The sequence below is a fragment of the Poecilia reticulata genome, linkage group LG15, assembly GCF_000633615.1.
Source record: "Poecilia reticulata strain Guanapo linkage group LG15, Guppy_female_1.0+MT, whole genome shotgun sequence".
NCBI classification, from domain to species: domain Eukaryota; kingdom Metazoa; phylum Chordata; class Actinopteri; order Cyprinodontiformes; family Poeciliidae; genus Poecilia; species Poecilia reticulata.
This window is the reverse complement of record NC_024345.1, coordinates 25,278,331-25,302,162: the sequence shown is the minus strand read 5'-3', so window position 1 is coordinate 25,302,162 and position 23,832 is coordinate 25,278,331. Positions and strand designations below refer to the sequence as shown.

General features: G+C 39.2%; 1 protein-coding gene across 3 annotated transcripts; it reads left to right on the top strand.

Annotated features, from left to right (window-relative positions):
* Window positions 1–24: 24 nt before the first annotated feature.
* heatr5b (HEAT repeat containing 5B) lies at window positions 25–23,482 on the top strand. 3 transcript variants are annotated; one of them, XM_008430268.1, is made up of 36 exons: window positions 25–89; window positions 1,905–2,061; window positions 2,140–2,351; window positions 2,877–2,985; window positions 3,079–3,228; window positions 3,986–4,157; window positions 4,238–4,395; window positions 4,650–4,899; window positions 7,458–7,613; window positions 7,697–7,947; window positions 8,029–8,140; window positions 8,227–8,379; window positions 8,537–8,636; window positions 8,714–8,823; window positions 8,910–9,073; window positions 9,234–9,409; window positions 9,541–9,646; window positions 9,721–9,911; window positions 10,654–10,813; window positions 10,910–11,099; window positions 12,526–12,695; window positions 12,782–12,929; window positions 13,375–13,554; window positions 13,643–13,897; window positions 15,150–15,331; window positions 15,431–15,499; window positions 15,609–15,788; window positions 15,867–16,107; window positions 16,549–16,785; window positions 16,908–17,035; window positions 17,781–17,925; window positions 18,005–18,277; window positions 18,353–18,577; window positions 19,519–19,670; window positions 20,272–20,485; window positions 22,402–23,482. In XM_008430268.1, the coding sequence occupies exons 2-36, from the start codon at window positions 1,936–1,938 to the stop codon at window positions 22,707–22,709; spliced, it is 6,153 nt and encodes a 2,050-aa protein (XP_008428490.1). In that variant the 5' UTR covers window positions 25–89; window positions 1,905–1,935; the 3' UTR covers window positions 22,710–23,482. The 3 variants fall into 3 exon arrangements, with proteins under 3 accessions (XP_008428490.1, XP_008428488.1, XP_008428489.1); XM_008430266.1 differs by having other exon boundaries at window positions 4,650–4,944; XM_008430267.1 differs by having other exon boundaries at window positions 35–89; window positions 1,908–2,061; window positions 4,650–4,944.
* Window positions 23,483–23,832: the final 350 nt, after the last annotated feature.

The window sequence follows — 23,832 nt, the reverse complement described above, 5'->3', positions numbered from 1 at the left end:
ATGTTGGTTGCATAGTTTCCCACCGGAAATACTTGTTTGCAACGCCGCTGATATTTTGTCGTCATTCATCCTGGATCATCGAAACACAGGTAGTATTTGTATTTGATCGATATTTAGCTTACATTTTAGGATGCTGTTGAGAATGTCGTGTTTTATAGGATATCTGGGAGTTGTGATAGACTTCAGAAAACAGCTTAAAGCCCGGGTTAACGCTGTGTCGCCGGAGTTCAGCTTGTTCCTCATAGGAATCAGCTAGCTAGCTGAGGTTGCTACAAACAGCTAAAAACTGTCAATGGCTGTCAAAACACAAAACAGCTCAAATAATAAGTTGTTACTGCTTCTTAGCTTTATTTTTATGAAGCACAGATGCCATGTAAATGAAGCTAAGTGTCCGAGAAATGATAGACATTTTGAGCTCATTTAACCGGCTTGTTTTATTTATAGCCTGTTCAGATCAATTTATATGACGCCAAATCAAAGTAAATCTCAAGGTTTAACAAGACAAAAATTTAGTTTAGGACATACATGACCAAATTAAATTAAATTCATTACAACATGATGCAGTCACATCAAGAATTATGTGCAATCCAAAAATTAAACTACTTATAATGCAGTTCAAAGTCAGGGCATCATATACAATTAATTTGTTTTTATATGATCCAATTTGTAAAAAGTAATCAAAGGAAGCCCAGTAGATTGCATTGAATCACTTATTTCATAGCAATCCCTCATCCTACGCATGCATGTGGCAACAGAGGAGAGAAACCACTCCCTTTTAACAGGAACCTCCAGCAGAACCAGATTCAAACTGAGCTGCTGCAACCAGCTAGGTGTTGAGAGAGCCAGAAGCAGATATAGGAGAAAAAGAGAGAAACTCTGGGTCAGGAGTTCTCCTTATCGAAAAGAAAAGAGAAACACAGCCAGGCTGCAGTACATCAGCAAAACATATAATATGGGAAAATGTTGAATGTTGATGATGATGATGATGATGATGATGATGATGATGTGACATTATACTGGAGTGTTGGCATGGTTCAGTATGAGAACTACTACAACTTTATGATATTACTGTATTTACACCAAGGTTTCTAACTAAAAAAAGTGCAAAAATAATCTAATTGGTTTTGTTTAAAAAATGAAAAGCTTCAACTATTCCTAAAACACTGACCCTGTCGCACCGATTGATGGAGACCGGTTGGCAACTTGGTGCTAAAGGCCTTTGCTAGGGCACATTGACTGTTGTTAAGAAGAAACACACAACTTTCTGATTGCAAGACAACTACTCTATTCAATGTTCCATAGTCAACCCAGTTTTTGCCATTATAATAATTTTATTTATAACATTTGTGGTCATTACAATGTAGTAATAATGTAGAATCAACACTTTCTGGTGCTAAACAGACATGATGCTCAAATCTTACAAAGAGAGTTGGGTGGCTTCCCTTCAGCATGATGCTGCCATTACCATATTTTATTGTTCATTTTCACACTATGACCATCAATGTTTGTTTTGGAACTGGAAAAAAAATATTGCGCTGTAAAATATAGGAGTCCTCCTTTTACAGTAATAAGTGGGAGGAGAGCAGTGCTGCTTTACGCTTTCTTCCTTAAAACAGGAGGAAACTCCAGTCACTCTGGGCTTTTCTCTAATATTTCATTGAGAGTACTTTAAACTCATTCATCATTTTGTTTTGTTTTTGGAACTGTAACTTGCTAAAACCCCTGTTTACCTTGGTATCAGTAATGCCTTTATATGAAAGACTTAACAGGGTAGCAATTAAAAGAAGCTGGAAGTTGCATAATGTGAATTTTCTATTTTGTTTCATTATATTGTATGAAATTACAGCTAAATTACCAAACAGGCAGAACATTGGCATCTTATGCTGACAATGTACACTTTCTAGCAGACGAGGGTGAACAGTGCTGATTCTCACCATGGAGCTGGCTCACAGTCTGCTGCTCAATGAGGATGCTCTGGCTCAGATCACTGAAGCAAAGAGACCAGTCTTCATCTTCGAATGGCTTCGATTCCTGGATAAAGTGCTTGTGGCAGCAAATAAGGTGATTTTTCATTGTTGGTATTGCTTTTTTTAAGTAATTGACTTTGCAGGTGACTTTAATGATGTGCTTGAATGGCAGGTGGATGTGAAGGAGAAGCAGAAGAAACTGGTGGAACAGTTAACAGGACTGATCAGCAGCGCCCCTGGACCACCAACCAGAAAACTGCTGGCTAAAAACCTCGCTACGCTCTACAGTATTGGCGATACCTTCACCGTGTTCCAGACTCTGGATAAATGCAACGAGATCATTAAAAGCAAGGATGACACACCTGCATATTTACCAACAAAACTGTAAGACAGCATTTCGTAATATTTACAGTTTATTAATAGCTTCTTGACATTTACAAGTACTTCTTATTTTTTTATTATTGCTTTCAAAATTCAAGCACATACAGCTGACCCCTCTCAAAGGGTATTAGCAGTTAAGCCATGCATTAGTCTGCAGTATGATAATTTGTGTTTAAAAGGGAGGATTAAGTTAGGAGGAACAGGTGTTATGTTTTTCTTACTCGCATTAATGGAAGATTAATCCTACATTAGGATTTAATGGTGCAGTTTATTTTAATCTTGTGTTTTATTTACATGAAGTTTATTTTCCACATTTAGCCCAATATCTCCACAAGCTTTAATCTTTTGTATTGGGATTTTAAGTGATGGACATATACAAAGCAGTGCAGCTTGTAAAGTGGAAAAAAAAAATTAAACTATGATAAAGAAAGTTTGTCTTTATCATATTTTTTTTTTCTAATCATTCTGAGTTTTCATAATGATTTTTGCTTGCGTCTAGCAATATTTTGGTTGGTATTTGTCTCACAGTGCTGCAGTGGCGTGTGTTGGAGCATTTTATGAAAAGATGGGCCGGATGTTGGGAAGCTCATTTCCAGACACCATTAATAATCTCCTGAAAGCTCTAAAGAGTGCAGAGGTAACTGAGACGTTTTGGTTTTGACATAACTTAGTTTTTTACTGGAGGGCCATTGTGGAATATCTGTATTATGTATTGTAATGAATTATGTAGTCCCAAGGCAGAGGAGAGATCCTGCTCAGCCTGCAGAAGGTGCTGAGTGGACTGGGCGGAGCTGCAGCTTCATGTCACAGAGACATCTACAAGAACGCCCGCTCTCTGCTCACAGACAGATCCATGGCCGTCCGCTGTGCGGTAGCCAAGGTTAGTATCTGGAAAACACTTCAATGAAGGGATTAAAGAAATTGATTAATAGCTGTATTCTAACTGAATAGTTTGAAACCACAATTATATGAGAATTCATTCTAACATTAATCTAACATTTAAGTTCTCGCTACAAAAACTTATAACTTGTTTAAAAGACCCAGTAATTTCTTGAGGTCCTTCATATTAACTGTACATTCAATAAACCAACATCACTCCTAAACAGTCTATCATGATAGACATCTGGTCATACATGATAGACCAGATGTCTTTCCTCCTGGCAGCTTTTAGACTATATAACCAGCAGCCAACAAACTATAAAATACCAAACCTAAGCTGTACTATTTCACTTTATGTGCAACATTTGTGTACCTACAGTTATTACACAAATTTCACATTTCTGAAGTAGCAATAATAAAATGCATTGATTTAAAAAGCTGAATGAACATGCCTCTGATCTCAGTTTTAAACACTGAGATCAGTGTTTAAAACTGATCTCAGGGTTTAAAACTTTGAGTCTTCAAAGTTTTAAGCAAACTTTGAAGACTCAAAGTTTGCTTAAATAAGCAAACTTTGAGTCTTCTTCTCTCTGTACCAACTTTCAAAATGAATAGTGATGTAAGTCGTAAGGACTCTTAAATATATTGGTGTATTCACTGATCATAATTAAAATCAGATTAATAAGTTTCTGAATGGCTAGTCAAGCTGAAAATGTATTTACTTACAAAATCTTACATCTTTCTTTTTGCCTGACCAGTGCCTGCTGGAGCTGCAGAATGAGGCGGTGTTCATGTGGACGACAGAACTGGAGAACGTGGCCACTTTGTGTTTTAAAGCCTTGGAAGGCTCCAACTATGGTGTTCGGGTGGCAGTGGCCAAACTGCTGGGAACTGTCATGGCGACGGCGCTCATGCCCAAACAAGCTGCAGGTACCTGAGCTGGATCAGCAGGACTCTCTATACGTTCAACAGGCAGACTCGTTTCCAACCTGGTTTTTTGTGACTCCCAGTGATGCGTCAGAACGTGAAGCGGGCCACACTGGACGAGGTTCTGGAGCTGATGGCCACTGGGTTCCTACGGGGAGGATCTGGCTTCCTGAAGAGTGGAGGGGAGATGCTGAAGGGAGGGGCGTCGGTCAGCAGGGAGGTTCGAGTCGGGGTCACACAGGTAGGAGGGATTTTTTTAGAGGGAAAAAAATTTAAGATGGTTCCAATCTATCTGTCCATTCATGTTCACTCACGGACAGACAAATGTTCCCCAATTAAAGCCTGATTACTGCAGAACAGTCTTCCACTATTAGTAATAAACTTTTGTATTTATGTTTTTGAAAATGGCTAAAGGGTTAGATGAAAAAATTGACCTGTATATGTGAGAATCTGTTTTTTGTCCAACTGACTTGTCGTTCTCTTCTCTGTACTCAGGCTTACGTTGTCTTTGTGACCACACTGGGTGGTCAGTGGCTGGAGCGCAATTTTGCCACATTCCTGTCCCACGTTCTGGACCTCGTGTCTCACCCGCGGGCCACCCAGACACACGTGGAAGCCGTGTACTCGCGGCGCTGTGTGTCCTTCATGTTGCGTGCCACCTTGGGGGGGTTGCTGGGAGAAAAAGCTCAGATTGCGGCCGGCAAAGAAATCTGCCAAGCCATCAGCAAACAAATGAGGGCTGTGGGTAAGGAGGATGGGGGGGAAATATCACGGTTCAGAGCATTACAGAGTAAGTACTCATCCATCGTTATCGTGTTTAATTCTTTCTGCATTCACTTTCCAGAATCATTGCATGTTTTGCTTTTGGGTGGACAGAGTTTGCTTTACATTCCTCTCCTTTTTCTAGTTTGGCTTTCTGTCTTTTCTGCTCTAGGGTGGCCCTTATCCTCCTGCTTTCCATCTCTTTTTAACCACAAGCAGCATCATAATGTCAATAGTATCCATCAGCTACACAGCTCATCAACTATTCATTCTTCCATTATTTCATAGTCATCATGGCTTTTTGTCTGCCGGTTTATGCTCTGGTTTTGCTTTATAATCCCTAAGGAGCAAATAACATCTTCCAACTGTAAACATCTGGCTTAGATCAGCAAAAAAAACTGCATGTGCCTCTAAATTTATAGCAAGGCATAATTAGGTTTGCAAGTACACCGCCAGACAGTTTCCATTTTCGCTTACACAGCATCACATCAGTGTCTTTTTACATCACCATTATCTCATTCAAAAGGATGATTCTTACTCTGATTTGCTGTGCAACCTCTTGTAGGACATCATGCTGTTGTTGATAACATAACTTCATAAAATTAAGTTCACTGTTAGTTTTTCTCCAGATGTGATTCTGGGCTCTTTGTTGTTCACTTTATACTTGCTGCTCAAGCTTTTCCAGTCAGTTTGATCTGTGAAACTCCTTAAAACAAAAAAAATGATAAATGTTTGTGGCTAATTGGAAAATAAAACAATGAAATCTGAAGCCTGGTGGGTTTCTGGCACAGATCAATAAGCAGCTTTAAATATGATCCTTGAGACTGTTTTTAATCTTTGTGTGATCTCTCCTGACTGTTGTCTGTTTGGAGCTCAGATGATTTCTAGATATTTAAAATGACCAGTGTGCTTTTGTTTATATATTTCATGGTACAACAACAGTTTTTCTATATATTTCATATTTCTATGACAGAAATCCTCAGAACCCCAAATTGTAACACAGTCAGGTTTATAATATTTGGACAATGACACCACAGTTGGTTTAATATAAAAATAAAGCAGGTTATAATAAAATAAAATAAAATGTCATTTAAAGATAACTGAATAATAATAATGACTTAAATGACCAAACAATTGTAATATAAAAGCAACAAAAGATAGTAATATATTAACAAAATTCAATAGAATAAAATCCAATAAAATTCATTATTTCCTGCTCAACCAGAATTAAAAATGAGTGAAAACAAAACAATTTTAAAGTTATCCATCAGTTCAACATGAGCTGCAATCATATTCAATAAATTAGAAAATGTGTTCATATTGGGCGTGTTTGTTAAATTAAGAGTATCTTTTGAAAATTACAGCCTTTTAAGTATTAAACATACTTTTTAGTAAACCAAGTTTTGCGTATTAAAATATTTTTTTTATTGCTATGATGTAATATTCAAATCTTAAATGTGATGTTTCCATTAGTTGTAAATGGGCTTCAAGATATAATTTTGTGTTTAATCTATATGAAGTTTCATTTAATTAATTGAGTTACTGAAATATCTTTTCAATAATACCTTAATTTATTGAAAATGACTGTATATACACAAACAGCTTAACAAAATGAATGGATAGTAATGGCGCTTTACTATCAAGACGCTAAGTTTACACTGGTGAAGACTGACTCATCTCAGCATGCTGAATGCTTGAATTGACTGACGTGGTTTTCTTGTGAGCACTCACAACCTGTTTAGAGATCATTAAACTTTCATCCAAGATAGTTAGACCAATAAACATTGCTAGTAAAAAAACTTACTCTATCTTTATTCTATATTGATAGAGTGTCTATATAATACATCAGAATTTTAAGGTGTAGTTTATGTAACTATTAGAATAATAAAAAATATTAGACCGAGATAATAAGCATTTTTATATACGCTGACTTTCTTGAAAAGATAAAATTATAAATACTTCTGATAGATTTAGATTTGTTATGTTTACATTTGTTCATTCAACAAGGAAGTTTTTCTAATTTTTTTCTTTCCACCTTTAAATCTGTATTTTCTAAACCCTCTAATGTTTATATGATTATTTTAACATTAAGACCAACATTCTGCTTTATTCCATATTTGGCACTTTCCTTCAACTTGAATATTTTTGTGTTGCTAAAATGCATTTTAATCTTAGTAACTTTAAATGCATCTGACAATAAAATGTGTCAGTGTCCAAATATTTCTGGGTTCAATGGTTCAGCCAAATGATTTAAGAGCTTAATTGATGAATGTGTGACAGCAGTGTGTAGTGGTCAATTAACACTTTTAAGGACTTTTTTTTGTCCAGTTATGATACAATGATTATGATTATCTTTAATAAATCAAAAACTTTCAAATTGTTGTTGATTTTAATCCACTACATCCATCAAAGCTGCACACATTCTGAAGAAAATGATCATTTTATGAATTTTTTTTTACAGTTTTAACAATTTTTAGCAGTTCAGAGTAAGCAACAAACTTGAATTGCTTGTTTGTTTTGTTTCCTGTGGTGCTCTTTTAGAGGCAGTAGTGAACGACATCAGTGGGGAGAACAAGGCAGGAGCAGCGGACGTCTCTGCCAGTCAGCATGTCATGGTGTGCGCCCTGAAAGAGCTGGGCAGTTTGGTCCAGAGCTTGAGTGCCACAGCTTCTCCGCTCATCCAGGAGCCTTCGATTGGTAAGAAGCACTTATCAACATGAAATTCAACTCTTGTTCTGTAATTTCGGAGTGAGGATTTACGCAAAATATTCACGTTCCAGGGCTTCTGGAAACTGTAACCTCGGTGCTGCTGCACCCGAGCATGGCAGCGCGTTTGGCGGCAGCGTGGTGTCTGCGCTGTGTGGCTGTGGCTCTGCCCTATCAGCTGTCGCCGCTGCTTGACCGCTGCGCTGAGAGAATCAACAACCTAAAGAGTTCTCCAGAGGCCGTGAGCGGCTACAGCTTCGCGATGGCCGCTCTGCTGGGAGGAGTACACCAGTGTCCGCTGGGTATTCCTCACTCCAAGGGCAAGGTGTGAAAAGTTTCATTTCTCTCATTTTTAACCACTTCAAGTGTCTTTAAATACAAAGCTAAATTATTGCTTTATCTGTAGCTGGTGGTGAGCATCGCCGAGGACCTCCTGCGTACTGCGGCTCAGAACAGCCGGCTGTCCCTGCAGCGCACGCAGGCTGGATGGCTCCTACTCGGGGCCCTCATGACTTTAGGTGAGTCTCCTGAAAATAGCTTTCAGCTGTTGGCCTGCAGTTTCTCCTCCCAAACACCTCTGATCTGTGTTTAAATACATTTACAGGTTCCTCACTTGTCCGCTACCACCTTCCCAAAATGCTGCTGCTGTGGAGGAACGTGTTTCCACGCTCCCAGAAGGAGCTGGAGGCCGAAAAGGCCAGAGGAGACTCTTTCACCTGGCAAGTCACTCTGGAGGGCCGGGCCGGAGCTCTGTGTGGTAAAAACCTCTCCTCTGTAGACTTTCAGCCTTCTCCATTAACTCAGCTTTCTTAGGGTTTATTCACACCAATTTTGGTCCCCTTTCACATAGTCTACCAGACTATTAGGTATTAAAACATCCTTATCTTTGACTTGTTTGGCTCTCTTTTCTGCAGCCATGCGCAGCTTTGTGGCACACTGTCCCGAGCTTCTCACTGAAGACGTAATCCGTAGACTCATGACTCCCATTGAATGTGCAATGACCATGATGTCACAGTGAGTATGAAATTTCTTCACCGGTTGAAGATGTTGAAGGCAGAGACACATGATGACGATTATTTGTTGCTTTTCAGGGTCCCTGCCATCACTAAAGTCCATGGTGCTCATTTAAAAGCAAGTGCAGCAATGGTGAGACTCAGGTTGTACGACATCTTGGCCCTCCTGCCTCCTAAGACGTATGAAGGTAAAACTTGCTTTTAAATTATTCTGTGCAAATGTTGCAGATGTCTTTTTTAAGGAGCTGTTTTAAAGTTTGTAATCTATTTGCAGGCAACTTCAATGCGCTTCTGAGGGAACTGGTGGCAGAGTTCACTTTGACTGACAACTCCGCCAACACCACCACCTCGCTGTTGCGTTCTTTGTGTCACTATGACGACAGTGTGCTCATGGGCTCCTGGCTGCAGGAAACTGACCACAAGTCCATCGAGGATCAAGTTAGTACAGATTACCTCTGATGTTCCTCCAAAATCCCTCATCTATTGACTTGGAAAAGTAGAAATACACTTTTTCTAGGGCTGGGCGATATAGCTTAAAAATAAAATCGCAGCCTGTAGTGTTGCTTTTTAATGCTGTTGTAACTCTTTTTGTCTGTAGCTGCAGCCCAACAGCGCCTCTGGCAGCGGCGCTCTGGAGCATGACCCCTCGTCCATCTACCTGCGTGTTCCCGTCGGCGAGGCCATCCCTGGGCCCCTGCCTCTGGGCGTGTCCGTCATTGACGCTTCCGTCGCTCTGTTTGGCGTGGTTTTCCCTCACGTCTCCTTCAAACACAGGTGAGTAGTAAAGCTGTCATGTTATACATTTGTAAATTGGTTAAAATAGGAAAACTATATGGAGGGCTCTTGGTGTTGACTCTCTTACTATTTAACTTTTTGTTGTTGTTGTTTTTATTGGTTTAATTCAGGCTGCAGATGCTAGACCACTTTGCAGAGTGCATAAAGCAGGCCAAAGGAGTTCGACAGCAGGCGGTCCAGCTGAACATCTTTACTGCAGTGCTTAGTGCTCTCAAGGTAAGAAAACAACCCATATGTCCTCTTAAAACATTTCCATTGGCACTGTTGTTAAAATCTGGTACTCATTGAAGGGTTTGGCTGAGAACAAGAGCACTTTGGGCCCAGAGGAGGTGCGCAAGTCGGCTCTGGCCCTGGTGATGGGAGCTCTGGACAATCCTAATCCCATTTTACGTTGTGCTGCTGGAGAGGCTTTGGGCAGGATGGCTCAGGTGGTGGGAGAGGCCACATTCATCGCCAGAATGGCACAGACCAGCTTTGACAAGTAAGAATATTTTTTTAAATATTAAATAGGTATGCAAAAAATGAATCAACTAACTATTAATTGTTGATTAATGGTTGAAAAGATTCAAATTAGCTCAAACTGATGAACTAATGTTAGCTTAAACCTCCTGTCGGTGTTGTAGTGTGGTACCACTGGTCATCCTTAAGTGGAGCCAGTTGATATGGAAACAAAGATGGTGGGTCCATACCAGAACAGGAAAGAGAATCAATCCAAACATAGTCCGGTTTGGGATGCAAAATACACTTTATGTGTTTCTGTTATACATATATACTCGACAAGCTCCTTAAGTTTCACTTTAATAGTGGTCAGTCGAGCTGCATGGCAGAAGAATGTCAACCTCTCATTCAAAAATTACTGATGTGCTACAAAGAAGAGTTTGTGATGACAGAAAAGCAGAGGGGATAACGGGGAAAAGTCATAATATGATGGGAACAAAAACAGGTTGAAGGTTGATCTTGAGTTAATGCACTTCATGCAGCAAAGCTTTTACATTCCTTCAAGAGCAACCAGACAGTATGAACATCTCTGTTCGTGGGAAATTATGAACAACATATTTTCTATTTTTATTTTTCTACCCAAGAGGCTCCTGTATTTTAAATTTCATTATTTTTTTTAGATTCACTATATTTACTTATGATTAATTCATTAATCAATAACTTGGCTAGAAATCAGTTGATGAGAAAAAAATCATTTTGTTCTTGTCTTTTCGTTGTGACTGAAGGCTGAAATCGGCTCGTGATGTGGTGTCAAGAACGGGCCATTCATTGGCTCTCGGCTGTCTTCATCGGTACGTCGGAGGGATCGGCTCTGGGCAGCACTTGAAGACCAGCGTCAGCATCCTGTTGGCTCTCGCTCAGGATGGATCTTCTCACGAAGTTCAGGTATTACACAGGAGGAGAGGATTTTAAAATCAGCATATAAAATGTTTGTTTGTTTTCAAAAACAGAAATTTGGTTTATTTCCTCTTCTTTCATCAGACCTGGTCTCTGCACTCTCTGGCTCTGATTGTGGATTCCAGCGGGCCAATGTACCGAGGTTACGTGGAGCCCACGCTCTCCCTGGTGCTCACCCTGCTCCTTACCGTGCCGCCGTCTCACACAGAGGTCCACCAGTGTTTGGGCCGCTGCTTGGGAGCTCTGATCACCACTGTTGGGCCAGAATTACAAGGTACGTCTGGTTAATTATGCTGTATGTCCTGTGGTAGAACAATTTTATTTTATGCTGCAAAAACACAACGTCTTGCCAAGTAGTTTTGGTCTAGTTTCTAGTGCAAATATTTTAGTCTACTTGAAATAAAACAAAACTAACTTACAAGTAACTTTTCAGCAAGATATAAGAGCTTGTTTTAAGTAATAAATTCCTTAATGTTGCTGAAACAGTACTAGTTCCACTGACACTTTATTTTACTTTTAGCAACACATTTTCTTCATGTTATAAGTGAAATAATCTGCCAGTGGAACTTGTACTATTTCAGCAATTTTTCCCACAAATTATAATATGGGAAAATGTGATATCTTTAGATTATTTCACTTACAACTAGCACTTTTTCATCAATATCAACAAGCTTCAACATCTTGCTGAAAAGTTAGTTTTGTCTTATTTCAAGTGTACTAAGAAACAAAACCAACAATACTTGGTAAGATTTTGGGTGTATTTGGGTCAAAAGCTATATTTTGCCAGCAGGTGGCAGTAACAAAAATTTTAAACCTACGTAGGCCAGTATTCTAAACTCACCTTTTAAAAATAAATAGCTTGTAATGGGTGTTTTTACTCACTTCTCTTTTATCTTCTTTACCTGGATAAACAACATTGTTAAATCAAGGATTGATGCGGAGAGAGTTTCTAAGGTCTGTTGCATGGCAACCACTGCAGGGTCGATAAAAATTTGGGTCTGCTATGTTAAACCATGGTTTTAATTAAAAGTGTGCCAGTTATCATAAAAAATAAATCAATAACATCAATAAATGTGGCAGATTTAAGAGTTTGTAGAATGTTTATGGCGCAATTTGCCCCTTTCTCCTCTTTGTACCCTTCTATTATGCCCATGTGTTTCCAGTTCTTCCACTTAATGCCTTTAGATCCATACCCATGTGCTTTTGCCATTGTATATTAATTTATTGTATCTTATATTGTTGTGTGTAGTTTCATTTTTTCATTAGTTATAGTCAGAAATAGTCATACAAATTATCAAGCTATATATAATTTAATTGCATTAACTTATCTTAAAAACTATGTGAAATATAACAGACTATTATCTCTGATCAATCCGAAAAACTCAGTGTGATCTTCTTTTGGTTGTTATTTACTTGAGTCGTAAAAATGTTTTTGTTTTGTTTTTTCCAACATTAGTAAATGTGCAGAACACCCAGAGTTACTCTCAGTTAATAAAGGAGGTTCACAACGCCCCCAGGTGGGATCAAACTGACCCACTCTGGTATTCATCAACATAAAAAATGAACTAATCCAGGGAACTTTGATTGATCTAAGATATAAAGATTTTTATTAGTCCTTCTGCCGTCATCTCCAGTTGTCTGCGTCATCTGATTGTTAAAAACAGCTTCCTTCTGGTTTTCTAATTAATTTGTTTCTCCAGGAAATGGAGCAACTATTTCCACCATCCGCTCGTCCTGCCTGGTCGGTTGTGCCATCATGCAGGATCACTCCGACTCCCTGGTCCAGGCAGCTGCCATCTCTTGTTTGCAGCAGCTGCACATGTTCGCTCCTCGACACGTGAACCTGTCCAGCCTGGTGCCCTGCCTCTGTGTAAGACGCACGTTTCGCACCGCAGAAGAGTACAGACTGCGCTGATTTAAGTTGGGATTTCTGACTGTGCTCTGGGATTCCTGCAGGTGCACTTGTGCAGTTCTCACTTATTGCTGCGTCGTGCTGCCGTAGCGTGCCTTAGACAGCTTGCCCAGCGGGAGGCCGCAGAGGTGTGCGAGTACGCCATGAGTCTGGCGAAGAAAGCAGGAGATGGCAAGGACAACACAGCAATCAGTGAGTTGGATAATGCCAATTCAATGCAAAAACACAAAATCTTGTCCAGTACTCTTGCTATAGTTTCTACTGCAAATATCTTACAACATTTGAAATAAGACAAAACTAAGTTACAAGTAACTTTTCAGTAAAATGTATTAGCTTATTTTAAGTCAATAATTCCTTAATATTGACGCAAACATATTAGTTCCACTGGCAGATTATTTCATGTATAACTAGTTCTTTTTCACCAATATTAAGAAGTTAATGAGTTAAACAAGATCCTTTCTTTCTGAAAAGCTATTTGCAAGTTAGTTTTGTTTTATTTCTGGTGCACTAAGATATTTGCACTAGAGAGTAGACCAGAAATACTTGGTAAAAGTTTGTGCTTTTGCAGTGTTCTGTTTGGCAACATTGGCTCACTGAGATGCTAACTCTTATGGTGTTATCCTGGTGTGTGGTTCAGATCTAAATATAACAGAAACCGGGTTGGAAGGCGTTCTGTTCGGCATGCTGGATCGAGAGACGGACAGGAAGTTGTGTTCTGACATCCATGACACTCTGGGGCACATGCTGTCATCTCTCGCTGTGGAGAAGCTTTCTCATTGGCTCAAACTCTGCAAAGACGTCCTCGCGGCAACAACGGGCAAGTTCCCAGATTAATAAAAAAAAAAAAACTCTAATCTGTGTCTTTTGAATCATTGTGTCATAAAAACGCCCGTCTCCTCTTTCAGACGTGGGGGGAGCAGTGACATTTGAGGTGGAAAGGGATGAGGAGGACTCTGAGAAAAAAGACGAGATGGACGACGACACCATGTTCACAGGCCTGGGTGACGATGACAAGTCCAAGCCCTCTGTGGCGCCGCGCTGGGTGACGCGGGTGTTTGCCGCCGACTGCTTGTGCCGCATCATCCTGCTATGTGAGAATGTAGACAAAGCGCACTTCGACCTGGCAACTGCTCGCTCTGCACAAGCAAAGAACCCCAAAGGTACCATTCTTCCACCTTGCTGGTTTATACTACCAGTTTTTTTGTTGTTGTTGTTTTGCCTGAGTACTTACTCAGGCACTTACTCAGGCAAAACAGTACTTTTACTTGCCTCCCCAGAGACAAGTAAAAGGTCTTGCCTCTGGGGAGAGCTAGGTTTTGGAAAATAGCTGATCCATGTGTGTTTTGAATAAAGACTGAGCATGGCAGGAGATGAGTAAGCAGAACCGGGAGAGTTTTTCCACTGTAATAGATGGAGGAGCCTGTATTTATGTTAGCTTCTCTAAAACAAGCAAGATACGTCAATATGGATAGATATTTATAGAATACAAAGACTTGGAAAAGTATTCACACCCTGTATTTTCCTCATGTTTTGCCTTGTTACAGCCACTAATGTCTTTGTATTTTGGTGAGACAGACCCAACCAAAGGGATGCATAATTGTGAACTAGAAGAAAAATGATGTATAATTTATTTTTAAAAAATCAAAAAAATATGTATGGACATACTGTGTAGAATACTCTTTCCTTACTACTACAGCTATGAGTCTTTTGGTTGATGTCTCACCTTAAATATCTTGACACAGACTAGAGTCTTTAGGGTGCTAGAAGTTGAAAGCATAGATATGACAGGAGTCAGGACATTGTAGTGCTAAATTCTTGTAAAGCACATGGAAGCAGAAATAACAGCAGATAGATTCCTGCTCTCTTCTGGCATCACAAGAACCCAGAGGACATTTGCTGCCTCAGAGGCACTCAGATAATTAATTTAAGTAATTTATTTTTTGTTGCCTACATGTGCCAGGAAAGTCTGCTCTACAAAGAGGATATCTCAGGATGGTTTCCCTACTGTCTGATTGATTTGATTAAATCAAGACTGCATCTGGCTTTTTCATGTGCAGAATACAAATGCACACCACTCTTAGATTTTGATTTGCAAACCACCTACTATTTTTCTTCCAGGTAACAATGAGTGAGTTGCTCTAGTAAAACACATTAAAATATGTAGTTGAAATTTGAGAATATGTGTAAAATTAAAATTTTTTGCAAGCTACTGTAATTATATGAAAAACGCATCTCTGTAGGAGCAAACATTATTTTTGCTGCAATAGAGAAAATTAAAACTAATAACATGTCATAATATTTATTTTTCTTTGTTGATAGTGACAGCTCACTTCCCCCTGCATTGATCATTTATGAACTGGTTTTTATTATTCACAAAGGTTGTTGTTTCTTCCTGCATCTCTGTCCATTCAGGAGATCTGTTGGTGCTCCATCTGTCTGACCTGATCCGCATGGCCTTCATGGCAGCCACCGACCACAGCAACCAGCTGAGGATGGCTGGTCTGCAGACCCTGGAAGACATAATTAAAAAGTTTGCGTCTGTACCAGAGCCTGAGTTTCCGGGGCATGTTATTTTGGAGCAGTACCAGGCCAATGTGAGTTAGAAATGTATCCAGAAGTTGTCAGTCAGTGAAGTTAGAGAAAAAAGGGAAATGAGAAAAACGTGACTTTGTATGCAAATTGTGTGCACTTAGGTTGGCGCTGCCCTCAGACCTGCTTTTTCTCCTGATACACCATCTGATATAACAGCGAAGGCATGCCAGGTGAGACACAATATTTATCTTTTGTATTCATTTTTAATACTTTGTACTGTAAACACACCCTAACAGGGAGACTTTTCGAGATCTATTTGACCCCAGTGTTTGTCTACAGGTGTGCAGTACGTGGATCGGTAGTGGTGTAGTCAGCGACCTCAATGACCTGCGGCGAGTCCACAACCTGCTAGTCTCCTCGTTGGACAAGGTGCAGTCTGGGAAGAGCTCCTCCAGTCAGCTGTACAGTGAGAGTGCCACCACCATGGAGAAGCTGGCCGTGCTTAAGGCCTGGGCCGAGGTGAGCTTCAACATGACAGCATTTCTCATTTTTCCACTGAACTCAATCTGATTGCGCTCGCTGCTTTGTCTTGGTCAGGTGTACGTGGTGGCAATGAAAATCAAGAAGGAGGCAGAGGCTAAACCTGCCAAGCCGGTTAGAAGGGGAGATGAGGATGAAGACGAGGATGACCTGGGTGCAGATGTGCTTCCTCCCGACAGCCTTATTACCTTAGTGCAGCCGGAGCTGCCTTCGCTGAGCCGACTCTGGCTGGCCATGCTGCGAGACTACGCGCTGCTCACTCTGCCTGCTGAGTTCTCAAGTCAGCTCCCACCTGATGGTACACAACTGATTATTTACCACAAAAATTCATCTGAAATGTTCACTGTTATACTTAAACTGGTGAGATTTTGTTTAATTAGCTAATAATGAGGTTTTTAAAACTAGATTTCAATAATAGGTGGATGCAAAGAACCTTGAAATATTGTCAACTTTGCATTTTGATTTTATGTTTTTCTTCTTATATTTTTGTTCATTTGAATAGGACCGACTTATATTTAGTGTTACAAATTAACATTCACTTTTTAACCAAGTCCCCAGTTAGGCTTTTCCATGTAAAATATTTCTTTACAAAAGAGAAATCGCCATTTAGGTACAAAAGATTAAAGAAGACATATTAACATATTACTGTCACAGCTGGACATGCCCTAACTGTGTTGGTTTTGTGATAAATTTAGTTGTCCAAACAAATAATTTCCATTGGATCTGTGTATCTTCATAGGCGGAGCGTTTTATACCCCAGAGACAATAGATACAGCGAGACTCCACTACCGCGGCTCTTGGGCCCCTGTGCTGCACGCTGTGGCCCTGTGGTTGAACAGCAACGGGTTTGAAGTTAATGATAATCAAGAGGATCTCTCATCAACTCCTTCCAAAGTTCCCAATGCTCTTCAGGGAAGCTCTTCCTCAGCAAAGACGCTGGAGGAGTCTGTTAAAGACAGAATGCATCTCATGCTGGGTAAGGAGTCACTTCCAGCCGTATTCTTCTGTTTGTCCACATTCAGCTTGAAGATGTTAGGGGAAAAAAAGTGAACTGAAATGTGAACTGTTAGTAGAAGATGTCCATGTTCTGTCACTCAGGTGTCAGCATAGAGTTCCTGTGCTTCCCCCGGCCCGAGGAGCCCATCGAACACGTGATGTCCTGCTTGCAGGCTCTGTCGACTCTGCTAGAAACTCCTTGTGCTAAGACACATATGGCAGAGGACCAGGTACGGAAAAATTATATATATTAATGTGTTGAAATAAAATCAGAGGCGTTGCATATAGTCAATTTAGCTAAGGCATAATATTTTTTTATTCGACTGAAATTAACAATATTTTTTTTCTTCTTAAAGACAAAATGAAATTTTTTGGATTGTATAAATACATGAGACCACAAACTTCTCTGTATTTTACAGAGATTTTAAATAGAGCAAAATTGAGTAGGGCTTAGTTGTGAGATGGAGGGAAAATAGGGAAATTGACTTTAAAGGTTTTTAGAAATAAAAATCTGAAAAAAATGTGGCATGTATTCATATCAACAAACCCATCTGAGAAAACACATTTAGAAACCACCTTTCACTGCACCTCCAGCTGCAAGTATTTTGGGGTTTGTACAAGTACAGGGTAGAGTCTGTCCTTGTTTGCAGCATAACTTGAATGGGGAGAATATGTCGTCATCAATCAAAATCAACTTTAATGGCCAAGTTTGTGGAAAATGCCAATGGCTTTTGACTTGTGCCACGTCTTTTTAGTATACAGATGGGCCTTGAGTTTGACATATGTTCCAGATCCTCCAGCTTTACTGTTGTTGGCCTGAATTCTATTTTTGGGTATCACAGGCTGAATACAAATTGATGTTTTTAGTAGCTCTTCATGATGCTCAGTGGATAGAGTAAGTTGGATGAAGTAATTTACTTCTTTTGCATTTCACGTGGGCATTTCTGATGAACCGTTCCCTCACCTCTAATGTAGCTGCTGGCAGTGGAGCTCCTGAATGTGCTGCACAGACTGCTGCTGACGCGGGATCCTCCTGCAGTCCAGCTTCAGGTCACAACGGTGGTGCAGGAGACCATCAGAGCTGCAGTGGACCACCTACAACAACAAAGGGCCAACAGAGGTCAGGAATACTGCTCTAGAGCCAAGCCAAGTATTTCTGGGGTTTAATTTAGGTAACTCAATTTTTTTTTTTTGATCAGGCAAAGAAGATGAAGGTGAAAAAGATTCTCTGACCGGCCTAGGAGAAGGCGGGGACACGGGAGAGCTCGTACCTGGCAAGTCTCTGGTATACGCAGCCATGGAGCTGCTTGTGTTCATCCTGGTGCGCCACATACCGCAGCTTAATTCCCGAGTGAAGGAGTCACCCAGCCATGCCCCTCTGAGGCCTCAGAGACTACCAGACGAAAGCGCACGGCTGGTTGCAAACACGGTCTCCATCCTGGCCGAGTTGCCTTCGCTGTGCTCTCCTGCTGGTGAGACCTGAAGACAACAGGCACAAATGCATCCAGGAAGTTCATTCTAACTTATTGGTGTTTTTGCCTTGACAGGAGCAACAACCATTCTTCCTACAGTGCTTTTCCTAATCACTGGGATCCTGAAAGAAACTGCAATTAAAACTGCTGACAACTCTGTGCCTGTACCTGTATCAGCCGCTCTGCAAGGCATTAAGACCATCATCACCTCACCATTGGCCCGGGAGGAGAGCATTCAGACTCAGTGGACCACCCTGGTCAGGAGCAGCCTGGCGTCTGTGCTTGAATACTCTCATCCAGGTAAAGCAAACACATAAATTTTCTAGGGATGCAAGTTATTGATTGAGTTAATCTAAAGTTGATTGATCTTATCAATCAACTAACAATTTGCTCATAAGGAGGCATGTACTTAAAAACCAAATTTTTCTCTTGTATCAAGAGTGCTGACTGTCTTTCTATGACATAAAAGGCTACATTTTTCATAATAAACAGAATTTTCAAAAACCTTTACATTTTAGCATTATTTTGTGTCAGCTATACTGTTATAAAATTGTGGTTTTCTCGCATGATTAAACTTAAACATATTTATGAAATATAACAAAACAGGAACATATTATGTTGCTCAATAGAAAAATAAACGATGTGAAGAACAAATATGTGAAACACTTACAGAGAGCTATTCATACAGAAGTACCCTCTGTGGTTTCTCTTGAAGGAATGTTAAAACTTCGCTCCATGAATTGCAGCTTAACTCACAACAGCCCTCAAAATCAACCTTGCTTATTGGGATCATGTTACAATTTCTCTCTGTTATGCTCTCCATTTCTAGCACCTCATTCATTTTTAAAGGAGAAGTTGACACTGCTCTGTTTGACTGCTATTAAGGAGTTTGTCGAGTATCTATTTCAAAACAGAACCACATAAAGTACAATTTGCTTTCCACACCGGACTCTGTATGGACCATTTCTTTTTTCCATTCTGGTGTTGCCCCGCCACCTTTATTTCTGTATTAACTGGCTGACCAGCAGCATCCTCTGCTCCCAAACTACAACACTAACAGGTCTAAGCAGATAATTTTAGTTGATCAGCTGGAGCTAAGTTTAATCCAATAAACCATTAATCGACAATTAATTGTAAGTTGATTAATTGTTTGCATTCCTAAAATGTAAGTTTTCTGATCATGAGACAACATGAACTCTTAATTATTGTGAAAATTTTACCTTGTGGTTTTGTCTTTATAGATGAGTCCAGACCTGACATGGATGAGGTCAGTATGTTGACAGCGATAACTCTCTTCCTGCTGTCAGCCAGTAGTGAGCTGGTGGGAGTGATCGTCCTGCAGAAAGGCTGCATGGACCGCTTCCGAAATGCCCTCAACTCTAGTGATCCCTGGGTAAGCAACGAAATGCACATAAACTATGTCCTGCATTTTATCATAGTACAAACACAAATTTGAGCTCTTAATGGAGTTATAAATAAAAATAAAAATCTAGAAAGTATGGAGGATGTATGGAAAAGTGCATTTTGAGATTTTCAAATCTTGGTTTTATTACGTAACCCTGTTTTAAACTTCTCCATGACTTCATTCCTGACATGCTTTCTATGCTAAATTGAATTTATCAGGCTGGTGGTTTGCATGTTCTTAATTAAATATTTGACCCCTTACAGGACAGCTCTGTTTAGATTAAATTACACACAGGTGGACTCCATTTACTTCTTACTTGACTTCTGAAGAAATTTAGTTGCACTTTATTAAATTAAACGACTAAAGGGGAATAAATAAAAAAATATATATCACACTTTTTGGATTTTTATTTGTAAACAAAAAATGTTTACATGTTCCTTCTGTTCTCCAATTATTCACACTTTTATTTTTGTTTATCATGTAAACTTACAATAAAACACATAAATTGTGTCTCTATTATAGCAAAACGTGAACTTTTGGAAGGAATCGTATTAGTTATTAGTGAAAAAATTAACTCTGGTTGCCACAGGTTCAGGCCCGGTGTTACCAGCTGCTTCTGTCAGTGTTTCAACACTCCAACCGAGCTTTGTCCACTCCTTACATCCACGCCTTAGCTCCACTCATGGTGGAGAAGCTAAAGGCGGTGGAACGCAGTCGGCCGGGAACTGCTGCTGAGCTGCAGGCTGTGCAGGAGGGAATCAGGGTCCTAGAGAATCTGGTCAGCATGGGCGAAGAGAAGAACAGTGAGTATAACTTTACTTAGTGGACCTCTCAAGTACCCTATGTAGCATATACATATTTTTTTTATTAAATCATTTAGCTACAGTATGTCTGCTAAAGAATTAAGCCCAGTGCTTCTGACTGTGTGCTGTAGAGCATTAAAGCATTAGAAGCAACATATTAAATTTAGAATCCAAGCACCGGTTTACTGTCAGTTTTATTATTGTTTTTGATATAACAATCATCATACTGTGCATTCAGTTCTCAAAGTTTTTTTTTTATCTGTTGTTGTTATTATGAACATTTTGTTTTCTTCCAGCAAATGAAGTGGCTTTTTGGAGATCTAACAATTCAAAAACTCACCAAATTTTTACAGTGCTAAGCCATGCGTAAAATTTACCTAATTTGCATTTTGCAAAAGTTTCAAGAGAAAAAACTCAACAGTGACACCTGACAACTTCGAAAACACTTTCCACATTTATCTTACTTTATTATAGAACTATGAAATATGGTACAATTGTAGAACTTCCCAAGATCCACAGAAAATCTTTGTGCTTTTATTGCTTTACAACAAATAGTAAGTCTGCCATATTGAATAGAAATTGCAATTTTGACCGATTTTTGACCCCGTTTTAGCTCTGTATGGTCTCTGCATTTGGTCAAATTCGTCTTAGGATTTTGATCGATCAGCTTGAAATTGGTGTTTCAATTTCAGAGGATGTAAAGTTTAAAAAATCCTGACTTTTTGTGCATGTTGAAGGGGGTGTTGCCTGACCTCAAACTTAGACTACACATCAAAAAATGAACGTTTTTATTACTCCTAGAAGGAAAATCATAGAGGCACAAAGCATGTTTTGATTGGTCCTTAGTAGGTCCCTAACAAAACTCAAGAGTCAAATGCTGACATGTCTTGTAGTGTTTCAAAACCCTCTATAAATATTTTGGAGTCATAGTCCAAACTCCACAAGACGTCAGCCATTTTGGTTCAAAGCTGCCATTTTGAGCCTTTTACATGCAAATCTGAACAAACTTCTCCTACAGCTTTTGATTTACAGACTTCAAAATTGGGTATCACAATCTTTAGACGTTGGAGATCAAACTTCATTCAAAGCTTTTTGCTGTATCAAAGTATGGGGACATGGTCAAGCCTCAAAATCTGACCTTTCGTCATAAAAGACAAAGTTGTTGTAACTTCCACACACAAGCTGGGAGCTGTACCAAATTTTCTGTCTCATCACTGACCAGCACTGAACACATTCACATGGTCATTTACTGACATCACTTCAGGAAGTGTCCTCCTTTTACATTCAGACTCATGTTTCAGTTTGTCACTGTTGACAACGAGCAAGTTGATGTTGAATCATATCCTGAAAAGTGAGTGTGGGAAATTTTAAACAATGGTCTGTTTAAACAATAAGAAGACAAGACACCATGCCCATATCTGCTAACAAAGCATATCGTGACACATGGTAAAAGGAGGTGAAGTCTATTCTGTAAAATGGAGGATCTGTGGTGCTGTGGGCCTGTTTTAATCTTTCTAAGCGCTTGAAAATCTTGTTAGAATGAATGATGTCATGAACTCTAAGTATGAGAAATGTTACTAAAAATCTGATGTATTCTGCTAGAAAACCATAAAGGGGTCATCACTGGGTCTTTCAGAAGGTTATACAGTCAGTGAAACTATTGTGCAACACCATGTAATTTAACTTTCAAAATTAGGCAAATATGTTGGCGCCTGAAAAATGTAAAAAATTTGCAAACCAAAGTAATCATCAGTGAACACAGAATACCTACTTGGGCAAACATGATAGTCTGAGGTTGCGTACTTTGCGCCATATTAAACGGGTTTTCTCAAAGTCTTAATTCTTAGTCATCTCTGCTTATTGTTGTTATTGTTGTTATTGTTTTGTTGATGCATGTGTATTTGCTTGTTTAACAGGAGTGCAGCTGTTGGCTCTTCTTGTTCCTACTCTCATCTCTTACCTGTTGGATGAGAATGCAATCTCCTCCGCTCCTCAAGTCTCTAAAAACCTGCACGATTTTGCCCTTCAGAACTTAATGAGAATTGGGCCTCTGTATCCAGCTGCCTTCAAGACCGTAATCGGTGCAGCACCTGAGCTAAAGACTCGTCTTGAGTCTGCTATTCGAGCTAACCAGGCGAGCAGCAAAGCCAAAGCAGCAGCAAGGCAAGCTCAGCCGACTGTGCAGGCTGCGCCGACTATTAAACTCAAGACAAGCTTCTTCTGAACACATCGAGATGTACTCTACCCTCTCAAAAGAGTTTATGCTGTCTGTCTTTGTATTTTCCCTGATGACAATGTCCTACTTACCATATCTGTTATTCATTACAGTTTGCTAAATGTATTTATTTATTCTTCATCTCATCTTTGTATTAAAGTATCCTTAGTCTAAATGGTCATTTGTAAATAGCATCAAAGAAACCTTTGAATGTTCACTTTAGAAAGCTTGCTTTAACATCTCAAGTTTTTATTTGATGAATGTATCACATCCAGACTTGACTTTTTCCCCTGTGATTAATATCATTTAACCCCCATTTAAAGACTTAGGTTCAGCCATGTTGTTCTATTTAGTGATTTTCACCACCATTTGATTATGTTTTCTCACAAATTATAATTTTATGTATTTGATAAATTTGTGCAGTATGTCACATTCAGGTCTGCTGATTTCCATCAGTTATGTTTTAGTTATTATTTTTTACTCTTAGTTGTGGAATCCTGGAAACAATAGAATAAAATGAGAATATATATATATATATATGTCACTGTATTGAGCCAGATTTGAGATTTTGCAGAATTTCTTCAAATGCTGTATTTCTTTTCTAACAATAGGTGTTGGGGATATTTTGACATTTAATGTTTTTGTTTCAAATTGCATTAACTATTTTGCCCATGAAGGAATTTTAACCCTCTTTATTATTTACTGCCAGTTATCATGTAAACATGAATTGCTTAAACAACTTTATTATTTTCGGGAAGTTTGAATAAAGTTTCATTCACTCATTTCTGTTTCTTAAATTTGATCGACTTCACATTATTATTATTATTATTATTATTATTATTATTATTATTATGAAAAGCTAGAAGTGCAACAATCCAGAAAATAATGAACTGAATTGTAAAGAAATATAATAAAAAATATACTAGAATCAGGAGGAAGAATGAAGAGACACGGAATCCATGTTAGTTAAGGTCAAGCGTGATGTTTCCACAGTCGGAGAGAAAGCCATGTCATCTGCTGATGTTGCTCCACTGTGTTTTTTTTAAGTCCAAAGTCAACACAACCTTCTACCAACAAATTTAAGAGCATTTCATGCTTCCTTCTGCTAACAAACTATGCAAAGATGATTATT